Source organism: Urocampus carinirostris, chromosome 14 (genome assembly GCF_059441175.1).
Source record: "Urocampus carinirostris isolate Australia breed hairy pipefish chromosome 14, RoL_Ucar_1.0, whole genome shotgun sequence".
NCBI lineage: Eukaryota > Metazoa > Chordata > Actinopteri > Syngnathiformes > Syngnathidae > Urocampus > Urocampus carinirostris.
Window position 1 is genome coordinate 14,838,548 of NC_142362.1, and position 12,334 is coordinate 14,850,881.

The 12,334-nt window shown below is 37.8% G+C and overlaps 1 protein-coding gene across 1 annotated transcript; it reads right to left on the reverse strand.

Moving 5' to 3' along the window:
• Positions 1-447: 447 nt before the first annotated feature.
• pdk1 (pyruvate dehydrogenase kinase, isozyme 1) lies at positions 448-11,169 on the reverse strand. Its single transcript, XM_088352471.1, has 11 exons — positions 10,765-11,169; positions 10,282-10,423; positions 8,101-8,172; positions 7,844-8,028; positions 5,823-5,918; positions 5,674-5,751; positions 5,529-5,605; positions 5,362-5,460; positions 3,996-4,106; positions 1,116-1,229; positions 448-1,055 (listed from the first exon to the last, which is right to left on the reverse strand). Exons 1-11 carry the CDS (start codon positions 10,871-10,873, stop codon positions 915-917), a joined length of 1,224 nt encoding a protein of 407 aa, XP_088208597.1. The 5' UTR covers positions 10,874-11,169; the 3' UTR covers positions 448-914.
• Positions 11,170-12,334: the final 1,165 nt, after the last annotated feature.

The window sequence follows — 12,334 nt, forward strand, 5'->3', positions numbered from 1 at the left end:
TATTTGTGGCTGTGCAAAATACACTATTCATACTGGATTTATTTTTAAAGTACTGGAGATAATTGAAATTAAGCTTTGACATTCCTTAAAAAGGGCTTGTTTGGCAAGGAAAAAGGTGTATGGACCCTGTGGAATGAATGTAACTGTTTAATATTTGTAACAGTAGACAAATTTAGTGATTGAAATATAAATGGACAGCTGGTTTCATAAAGCACTTGTTATTCTTATAAATGGCACTTTGTCTAAAGATGTACTGGACATGTATTGAACTTGCTTTTGTGTTTAAACCATGAGCACCATTTAGAGAAGAAAAATGAACAGTGCTTAATTGTCTTCTAGTTTTCATTAAAATGAATATGATCTACATAAGATTTTTAGTAGTTGATAGCTCTGCAGCTGACACAATCTACAATGTTAAAATAATCAGTCTGAATAAAACATGCTGTATCAAATTTCATAACTCCAATTTATTGCTAGAAAGAGGATCCATTGAGAACACAAAGACACATTGAGTAAAGATGAACATGATCAAAAATCTTTGTCCTCTAGTTTCCAACTTAACTGTAACATGACTTAAATATGTAACCGCTACGACATTTTAGAATCTAGGAAAGCCCCGGTAAAAGATAGAATTTAAAAGATAAACATGAATATTGATCTCCACGAAATAAAAGTAACATATTTGTCTTTGAAGATTAAATCTGAAATTGCACATAACACTTGCAACCTTCTCTTTAGAAAGTTGTTTCTTGTGACATTAATCCCCAAAATATATTACACATTATGTACAATAACTTCACGGGTGACCAGCCTACAATGAAATACATTTTCAAATGGCTATTCAATATCCAGTAAACACGTTTCTCTAATATTAAAATAAGACTTGTGGCAAGGGGATAGTATTTGCTGGCTTTCTAAAACCGCCGAAACGTGGTCATGTCTTTTGGCTCTCGGCTGGGGACGCACCAGTCGTCTGCCTCGTGTATCGTCTTGTAGTGTTTCCATGCCGACTTGTTGTAGACGGGCAGCCTCTCGATGGACTCTGTGGACAGCGCCTGAGAAGGATATGCGTTAAAGGGAGTCCGGTTGAGAATCGACTCGATTTGGGTGCTCACCCGGATGTAGATGAGCGCGTCGGTCCCGTAGCCCTCCAGAGAGTACAGCTTGAGGTCTCCTTGGAAGTAGCGGGCGTAAAGTCGGGAGATGGGTAAGCCGTATCCATAACCGGCCTATGTGGAAAAGCTACAATTATTGCATTTGTCATTTGATCATAATCAGTGTTGGACACGTTACTTTAAGTAATTAGTGATAGTGACTCACTACTTCTTCCAAAAAGTAACTGAGTTAGTAACTGAATTACTTTATGTTGACAATATCTGTGTATTATTTGTTATTGCAACATCCATTGCAGCCTGGTCATCCTGGAAGGGGGATTACCTCATGTGCAGTCCCTTCTCAAGGTTTCTTCATTTTACTCATGTTGAGTTTTTCCTTGCCCTCATGTAGGTTTTAGATCAGGGGATGGTGTAATAATAGTCTGTGGTTTGCAATAATCTGGTCAGTGCAGCCCTTTGAGACTCTTAGTGATTAAGGGCTATGCAAATAAACATGACTTCACTTGAAAGTAACTAGATACAAAGGAAAGTAACTATTTCCGTTACTTGAAAAAGAAGTTTGTGTATGTCAAATATTTGGAAAGCCGGAGCAAATACGAAACACCGCGTTTCCTTGTAGGGATGGGAACTCCAAATATTTAACGAACAGGCTTTTTGGGCTCGGCTCAATAAACAAGCCGGCTCTTTCGGGTCCCAAACGGCTCTTCTGATCGTTTATGTTGCTTTTATCCCAACACTACCAATTATTTTCATACATACACAGAATTACTTAAAAAGAGGGGAAACTTAAAAGATTCACCTAAATGAAAAAAGGAAAAAAAAATGAATAAACTTGACAGTTTTATACAAACACATTAGTGCTGCAACAATGACTTGACAATATTGATTAAAAGCGTTGGCAACTTATTAGATCATCGATTCGTTGAATCACGTGATTTATGAGCCACCAAGAACGTTAAATTAATGCAAATTAGAGTGCACACCATTTCTTTGTGACGCCGGGAATTATAGTACCGCTTTGGTCCGGCAGCGGGCGCCAAGACAGTTTTTATAAAAAAGATATGTTCAAATTTTTCTATTTACAGACGCTTCCCAGCTTACGAACATTCGAGTTACGGACAACGGTACATACATTTTTTTCAGGATGTCGAAAAATATCCGGACATTGCACATTACTGCAGACAATTAGTTTCCCTCCCCCAAGATAACATTATGATCCAAAGCACTGTGAGACTTGTAGCAGAGAAAGATGATGTACGCCTCATGTGTATTGGTTGATTTCCTCTTAACAATTCAATTTTATTTTCTCCCCTGAATGCCACAGTTGTGTCCATCCTTATATAGTGTAAGTCCATGAATCTGGCGAGCCACGTAAGAGCACACCATGTAAATAAGATGCACTAAAGGAGCAAAATTTTGAAGCAAAAAGCACACAATAAAAAAATATTTAAATACAAACACTTCCCTACTTACCACCATTTGCCTTATGCAAAACGGTAGATAAGAACATTTTTTTTACGGGACGTCAAAAAATTAGCCGGACATTGCTGTAAGTTAGATTTTGTATTGTGTGGACCTTTATCCAAGTAAAGGATAGTGCTGTGGTGCTTCTTTCCGCCGCACGGCGCTTTGAGAGGTCACGCAGCACCCATCCCGAAAAAGAAATCCAGCTTTTACTTCGTGTGTAAACACATTGCACTGTATCTCTAGCACGCTAAGAACTTTGACATTTTTATCGTTTAATATCTCGTGCATCCATTCAATATGGTGGGTGTGAAGTTTAAAGAAGAGGGAAGTAATTTCTTTTGAAATGAAAGTGGAATAAGAAAGCTTGATACAGTTGAGAAAATGGTTGGATCGCTTTATTTTCGTCGCCTAACTCTTCCAAAAGTAAGTTAACCCTAACTTTATTTATCTTTATAGTCAAGTCTTGTGTATTTGTATAGCCCTTAATCACAAGGGCTTCACAATTGTTTTTCAGTACTATGCTTTATCATTCAGCCTGCTTTGTAACGTTATAGAGCACATTATTTTATTAAACGTTTATTTTTCAGTTTCAAAACAAGACAGGTAACTTATACAAACCTTAAACATAGACATATAAACCTTAAACATACATTCCATACAAAATATAGCACTGGATCAACTTACGAACAAATTCAACTTTCAAACGATCGTCCAGAAATCTCGTTCGTAAGTAGGGCAGCTTTCGGATTCTGTGCTGTTGACTTTGATTTTATAAAAAAAGGAAAATATTGTTTTGTATTTAATCTTTTTCTTTGTAGCTTTATACATATTCTGGTTTACGTTTCCTGTGTTTTTCAGTGTTAAAGTTTAAGTGTAAATTTTTCTTTATTTTCCCCCTTTTTAAATCATTCATGATAATACATAATAAATGGTAATAAATGCAATGTACAACAAAACAACTTGAAGAGCCGTTTGAGAGCTGAAAGAGATGGCTCCTTTTAGTGAGCCAAGCCAAAAAAGCCGGTTCTCTTTATAATCGGAAATCCCATCTCTACAACGGACCATTTGAATTATTAAGCTTACTGTTTATTGTTATTTTATTATTGTTTACTGTTTATTTTTGTTGTACTTTAAAAGTAGGACAAACCTGTTGCTGGTGTGGTGCAATAGATATTACAAGGTTTTAAAACCTACTACCTGTCGGTTCTTCTCATTTCAACTGACAAACACTGCTCTGAAAATGTTTAATTCTTTGAAATACAACTTTTTTTAAGTGACTTTTCTCAGTAACTAGTTACTTTTACTACAGAGTAAATCAGTCACTTTTTGGAAAAAGTAGTGAGTCACAATAACTAATTACTTTTTTAAAGTAACAGTCCTAACACTGGTGATTAGACATTAAATCTGACTCACCAAAGGAGCCGCGTGGGACCCGTCAATGCTCGGTCGCGGAGCTGTAGAGTATGTGTACGTGAAGAGTCTGTCGATCTTTCGTAGGGGAACACCGCCTCCTCGATCGCTCACCTATTGGGTAAAGGCTGCATCGTATATTTCTGTTTTTCTCAGATTAGTCAAATTGAGGGTTTCTATTGCCCATTTATTGGTACGAAAACCCCACCTTACAAGGTTTACACTTCACAGTGTGGATTAAGATGTTTTTACGTTATTCTCCCCATTATTTGACATCAACAAAAAATCATTTCCCATGACCAAATAATCCAAACTTTGCAGTGTTTGTGCGTATTTAGAGTTACATCTCCAAAATACCAGTCTGCTTGCTATTGGTCCACGTTATAAGATGCTCAAAGTCCTTGTCACCTAACTCATGTTTTGGAGATCTTTTTTGTGTGCATTTCATGGGAAAACATATCATTTCATTCCCACGGCAGGTCCTCTGACAATCTCTCGACAACTGTTATTCAGGATAACATTTTAGCCTTCATCTTTTTGATAACCCGCAGGAGAATACTATTTTTGTGGAAGTCCTCAGAAGCACCTGCCTTTAAAACATGGCTACACGATACACTTTTTGCCTAAATTGGAGGGGAAAAAAATCTGATTTCATCTCATAGGATGTGAAGGTAAATTCTATTCTCATTGGGCACCCTTGCTCCACTATTTTGGAATGCTCCCACCAGACCACACGGTATAATAGACCTGGATGTCAGGGTCTGGTGACTAACTCTAAATTTACAAAGCGCTACCCTCGCTTTGTACGGGTATAACCAAAATAAATCAGGACTACTAATACAAATAATAATATTCAAACAAGAAAATCTTTTAAGGGCATGAAAATCCTCATGAGTGATTTTGGGGAATCGGTTTCATCTTTAATCTGCCGTTTCTTTCCCCCATCTGCATCCACCTGCAACTCCACTTGAACAGCTCAGGTCACATCACACCGAAAGTAAATAAAATGCATTTTTTCCTTTACATGTATATATATTATGTTATTTAATCATACACACATATATTACACATAAGTAGAACTTACTTTACACTAGGGTTTTAATTGGGGTACCAGAGGTTTGGAATGCATTGGCTTTGCATATCATAGGTTTCTGTCCCCTGGTATATGTAGATTTCACTTTGTGATTCACCTCAGAACAGATGAATGTCATATCCTTAGTGTCTACTAATGTAATAAACCACTGAATATATAAAATACTTTGCTACGGTTGTGTTTTCCATTTTTGCCCTCTCTTAAAAATAAGTAAATAAAATAAATAAAAAAATAAGAGTTCTGACTAGAGATAGATGCTGCCTCTTCTCCACTCACCTTCACGGTCAGATCTTCAGTTCCCAGACCGACCTGAACTCGAACTGGAGGATGATCCATTGCATCTCCGTACAGCTCCATTGTGGCTCGCATTGCATTCTATGCCCAGAAGAAATCATGGAGATGTGGTATGTGATGTGGTAAGAGAGTAAAAAAGCAGAAACTACCTTGAACAGTTCAAACACCATGTGGTACAAGTGCGATGGGACGTAGACCATGGTAATAGGTTTCCCTTTTTCTTTGACTGTCATGACAAACCTTCAATCTCAAACACCACCAAGAATCAATTTTATATTCATTTGAAATACTTACCGTTGAATTCCTCAAGTATGAGTTCCGGTGAGTTCATGTAATATCGATCACAGAGGTTCCTCGCATTTTCATAGGCATCTAATGGGCAAAATAAGCATCATTATCGAAATATGAGCCGTTTTAGTCGTGTTATTTCGAATTGTGCTTACCTTTTACTACCTCACTCACTCGACAGTGTGGGTCGATGCTCCCTATTTGTTTGGGGTGCGCTGGATTTACTTTCACCTTCCCACCAAAAAGGAGCGCTGGGAATTCAAAGCAGCATCAAGTTTTAATAAACAAAAACACATCTCCAGTTTTTCTGTTGTATAAGTTGAATATTTACAATAAAAAATTGCCCTAGGGAAATATGCTATGTTTCATTCAAAGGATTACTTTACAACACAGGTGTAAAATAGCCCGCGGGCCAGATCAGGCCAGCTAAGGGATTGAATCCGGCCCGCGAGACAAAACTCAGAGAAGCGCAAGAGAAAAAAAAGAGCTGCAGGTTGAATTATGTCAACTTGATGTTGCCAAAGCCTGGTGCCTTGAACAAAGACACTGTACTTGTATTTCTTTCTTTCTCTCTCTCTCTCTCTCTCTCTCTCTCTCTCTCTCTCTCGTCCACCATTTTTCTCCCACTCTCTGTCTCTCTTTTTTCTTCCTTTGTTGCTCTTTGTCTCTTTCTTTCTCTGTCTTTTTAACTTATTTTGCTCTAACTTCCTTTTCTCACTTACCCTTCGTGCTTTCTTTTCTCTTTTCTCTCCTTCTGTCTATTTCTCTTTGGATTTCTTTGTCCCTCTCCCTTTTTTTCTTTCTTTGTCCCACCCTCTCTCCTTTTCCCTCCCTCTTTCTCTTATTTCTTTCTCTTTCTCTTTAATCTACAAGTCCGGCCCCCGGCAGAATGTTTGTTCTATATTGTGGCCCTCAGAGTTAAAATGAGTTTGACACCCCTGCTTTATAATATTGGAACATGGATGTCGCTGTAGTGTGTAGTGCAACTGAGAACACGTTCTACCAATCACAAGAAGACAAACTACGAAGACTCAAAGTGAACAAACTGCACCATTTTCTGACCAGTCCTTCACAAGGTTTCTGGGGTATCTGTAGAAGATGGTGTATATCAGCTCCCTTTTAGGTGTGCCTACAAGTATTTAAAAAAATACGCATTTACAGGATAGTTCCTGTATTTTTGCTTATTATTTAAATCGATATTTTTATTATTTAAATGAAATGAGATTTTTTTCACTACTTGGAGGCAAAAAATAATACACAACGTCCCTGTAGGGATGATGCCCCCAGCCGACTCCGCCCACAGTACTGCCCTTACAGGTAGCGACAACTTCCTAGCAGTGCAATAAAAAATTTAAACCCCCCGACTGTTTATTTGTAATCAAAAGATTCAAAATCTGCATTCGTGTGTCATGTTCATGCCAAAATTTATTTCAGTGTACACTTGTAATTATCGTAATAATTGTAATCAACCAAATGGAGAACTTTATTTTGAAAAGCCTCAAAAGGACCGGCCTCCGGTGACCACATCCCCCTTTAAAAGCAGACGCACCCTTTTGTAAGGTAAACCTGTGTTCCTCTCACACACCCCTCCCCCTAAGGGGCCTCATTTGTTTTCAGACATACGCAAGAAAAGATAACGCAACAACCTGTTTGTGGTGCAGGGGCAAATAATCTTTCATTCCTGACACGCTGTAAAAACAGTTGCTGATCATTTAAATGAGTTAATTATCTTAATCGGGTTTATTGATCAGTACTTTCATAATTGCTACCGAATTTCTTCCCCAGTTCCCCCTTTGCCAAGACTGCTTAAGTCAACAATGTGTTTTATTATTTCGTTTAGTACATTTTCCTTGTCATGTAAATAAAATATAGTGGTTAGAATCAAATCATGGGCAATATTTGTGTGTCAATATTATTTTCCTTCTGGGCTGATAATCATTATCAATATCAATGAACTGAAAAATCGATAATTTTAAACTAAATATTAAATGTGTTTAGAGTATTGCTTCCTTTATGGTAAATGCTAGACACAATATAAGGCTATTTCAAATACCTCCTGGCTAAATCTGTAATCACCAAAACAGATTCCGAATTGAACAAAGATAATTGAAAGCAAATTACTCTACATCCCTTTAGACAAAAAACTTGTGAGTAATAAATATTCAAAGGCACTCACTGTGCTGGTTAAGCAGCATGCGGATGGAGATCCTGCTCATGTAGAAGCGGTCTAGGAAATACTGCACGTTCTGGCTTACTACTGGGTCGGTGCCGTATGTTTCCTTGTATTCCACAAGGCCCTGCGCCATTGTTGGGATGACATCATTGTGACGATTCCGGATCTTGATCACAGCATCTGTAAAACTGAAGCCCGATACGTACGTCACATCAGGCACCGGGAGTCGATGACATAAATGAAGAGGAACAGAAACCTACTCGCATGTTACTTTCGAATGATCTGCGTCTTTGTCTTTGAACTCGAGAATCTCTTGTAGGCTTTGAAGGTACCTGCATGAGGAAAAACAATTGCTCATTAAAAATCATCGTAGACAACCAGGAAAATGTATTTCAATGCGTACGTTTACATTCAGGCAATAATCCGATTGGGAGAAAGCCAGTATTCCGATTATGTAGACATGTAAATGGCCACAATAATCCGATAAAGGTCTCAGTCTGACTAAAAGTATCCTGAAATATTTCGGTTAATCTTTTCATTTATCAATTGCTGATGCTTGTATATTGAAAAAGATCATTTTTCTTCCTTTGAGAGTTTGAATCAACATCCGGGTCACGAGATGGTTAAAAATAAGCACAATTAAAAACCAATAGGACAAGGAATATTCTGGACTGACATTGTTTCACTAATGTGCTTACAAAATGGCTGTCAATGATTTTTTAATAAAAGTGCAGATTACAGAAGTTAGTTGAAAATTACCAAGGCACCAGCGCCATACCAGGTGGTTTGATAAGAATGTAGACTCTATAACCACTAGATAAATGGATATATTGTGGTGACAAAGCAACAAAAGAAGTATTAAATAAGTTCATTTAAATATATGGATAAACATACGGTGCATTGATTACTACAAAATGATGAACTTGGTTAAAATATTGATGTGATGATTTAAAAGAATGAAAAGGAAATAACTGGAAAACACAATGACGACAACTGGAACATGCAGCGACACATTTCAGTATTCTAACAAATCCCCATTTGAGGGATCCGATTGCTTGCGTCTTCGCGTAGTTACCCTCATCCGGGATATTTTTATGCCCTAAGCACTGTGGGACTTGTAATACAGAGACAAATAATAGACACAAACTACAATTTACTCCTAAAAAACTATTGCTATATTTCTCCAGCACATTTCCATCTTATCTGTCCCCATGACAAAAATTCCACATAGATACTGGATGTCACAGTTGTATCGATCTTTATATAGTGTAAGTCAATGCTTTGTGAACACGTGAGACGCAGCACGAGAGCTCACTTTTGGGGCACAGAGGAACCAAGCACAGTACTTTCTAGAATTTAATGAGAGCCATAAATGAAAGGATAATTTAATTTCATGGCACAAGTAAAATACAGAAGCAACATCTACATACGTATTGTTGTTGCTTCCAGTTCGCCCTTGGAATCAGAATACAGTGGAACCTGGGTTCTCGACCATAATCCGTTCCAGAACCCTGTTCGAAAACCGATTTGTTCGATCACAGAAATCCCTTTTCCCATTAAAAGTAATGTAAATCGTTTTAATCCGTTCCAACACCCTGAATGTTTACCTTGAATGTTTAACATAAACATAAAGCTTACCCAGGCTAATCGTACGTCCGCGTTATCATAATCTTCCGTACCAAAGATTACGCTAACATGAACGTGTGAAAATTAAAAAATCAGGTCGTTTACAAGTCATTTAGCACCCGGGTCTCCACAACAAGTCGTGAGTGGTTGGTTCATTGGAAAGGGGGCTGCGTTCCAACACCCTGAATGTTTAACGTAAACATGAAGCTAACCCAGGCTAATCGTACGTTGGTGTTATCGTAATCTTCCGTACGAAAGATTACGCTAACATGAACATGTAAAAATAAAAAAAAAGGATAAAGATAAAAATTATGCATAGGATTCTTACCCCTGTGGTGGTCAGCAGAAGGCGCAGGTGGACGGTGGTGCTATTATTTCTTTCTTAAATGCAATAGTTGTACGCACTATTTTTCTTTTTTCACCTGTAGCGACTTTGCTGCTTGCACTGACTTTCTTCGGAGGCATAATTAGGGGCTAAAACACTTTGTACACCTATATTAAAAGCGAAAGCAAAACGAAAGCACGTCCGCACGCAATAACTACACCCGTACGCCGCTCAGCATAGCGAACGCACTCGCGCATTACCGGCGTTCGAACTTCGATTTTTTTGACCGAACAGCGAAGCAAGAATTTCTCGAAATTTTTGGTCGGACTCCGATTTGTTTCGAACTGAGAGGCATTCGAAAACCGAGGGTCGACTGTACTCGCAAATCCTGTGTTCACAGGGTTATTAATTTCTCTTGAGGCATACGCTCCAGAAATACAATGTCCTGTATCCAAACGGATAATTGCCAACATGTAGTCCATGTGCATACCAGCTCTGAACCAGGCGCACTGATGGTGTCCTCAGCAGGTTATCTGGCAACAGGTTGATCTCCTTCATGATGTTTGCCAGCCTCACGGGCAACTCTTGTCGGAGGAAGGTGAAGGACGTTTTCTCACAAGCATTTTCTGAACCTAGGATGGAGGGAGTAAAACGACAATGAAATTGTATTTTTTTTTTTGGGCAGAATTATTTTTCACGAGTAGTATACATTTGTTTTAATATTTGTGTCACAGTGTGATAGAATTCACGCTGATTTTCAGGTAAAAACTTTGCACGAAAATGTCAGTTGAAGGATTATTTAAAAATGGTCTTACACATTAATGACAATCGCAACTTTGCTATTGTATGCCATTAATGATATTTGCACATTGCACAAAAAATTCAGTTACATCACCTTCGTAACGGCAACATTTCATTCAACACCCATTGTAAATATTTGCAGACATTTAGTACACGTGTCGTGTCGCCTTACCAAAATCCAGAAACTGCTTCATGGACAACGGGGAAGGCGAGAATTTGGAATAGTAGTCTATGTATTTTCCTATGGACGCACTGCTTCTCAAAAACCTTAATAGTCGCATGGTTGTCCTCTGGTCCGGGCCTCGAGAAGTCAACTGCAGGCTAATCCGAATGCATTGGCTCCATTTGTAGCGAAATGCTATGCTATCATACAAAATTACTAAAGTTAAAAATGGTTATCGTGCAGTTTAGTCCAAAGTGTCCACGCCTCATTGCTCCTGTTAATGCATTGAGGATTTTCCTTATTATTTGAAAAAAAAATTGTCTTAAAAGTAGACTTGCAATGGTAAAGTCTGCAAGAGATAGTACGCAGGCGATCAGCTCGGTCCCAAAGAAACCAAGTGACGCAAAGATGCTACCCTTCCAACGCACAAGATCTTGTTTCTGTCAAATCTAATCTCTGTTCACCTTTTTCCTGACACATTGTATCGATAGATAGATAGATAGATAGATAGATAGATAGATAGATAGATAGATAGATAGATAGATAGATACTTTGTTCATCCCCGAAGGGAAATTCACATTTCCAGCAGCATCCCTGAGCTGAGAAGAATCGAGAACAATCGAAAATAACACGGGAGCTGCTGGAGTGGCTGCCATTCATGCTGTACTGCAGGTAATATTTGTCGACAAAAATATTACCTGCAGTACAGCATAATGATCGTAAATTGGATTCAAAGAGCGTTACGCTATTTATGAAAATACCAAAAGATAGTCATTTTGGTTGCAGTATCGTGTAGCTCTTAAAAGTACATTATCATATCTTGTATATATGGCCGACAATTTTTGCTTTTTATGTTTGTGAAATACTTGTTTTTCATACTATTGGTTCGTAGTGATAAAAATGAAAAAAATATTTATAAAATATACTGCACGGTTGGGTAGAGTTATTTTAACTGGATTACTTTCAATTACTTTTGGATTACTCCAATACCAAATATGCTAATAAAAGACAAAAGAAACTAAATATGAATACAATTACTACATTTTGTGCAGGCTTGGGAAGTAACAGAATACATGGAACGGCAAAAATGATGTTGGCAAGCTGTTTGGGTGTATTTTCATTTTGTTTCTGTCACATTTTATGTTAGTTTTGCCGGAGATCAAAGCCAGGAGAGAAAGCTTACCACGTGTTGTGAGTCATAATTTTATTCATATTTCGTTTCTTTTGTCTTTTATTAGCATATTTGGTATTGGAGTAATCCAAAAGTAATTGAAAGTAATCCAGCTAAAGTAACCCTACCCAACCCTGAATATACGTTTATTACTAAAACAAGAGTCAAACTTTTGCCGACAAGGACATTTAATGCGATCGTTGGAGTGCATATTCACACTTAGTCTTACTTCAAAATAAAGCAGCCGTAGACTTAAATAATTGTCTTGAGTCCTTTTTAATGGGAAAAAGCGGTAGATTTTTTATATGTGTGCGCATCTGTGGCAGTTCAACACGTAAAGCGGTATTGTGGAAGAAAATATCAAGAAATAATAGAATAGAAAAGAATATACCTTTATTGTCATTGTTA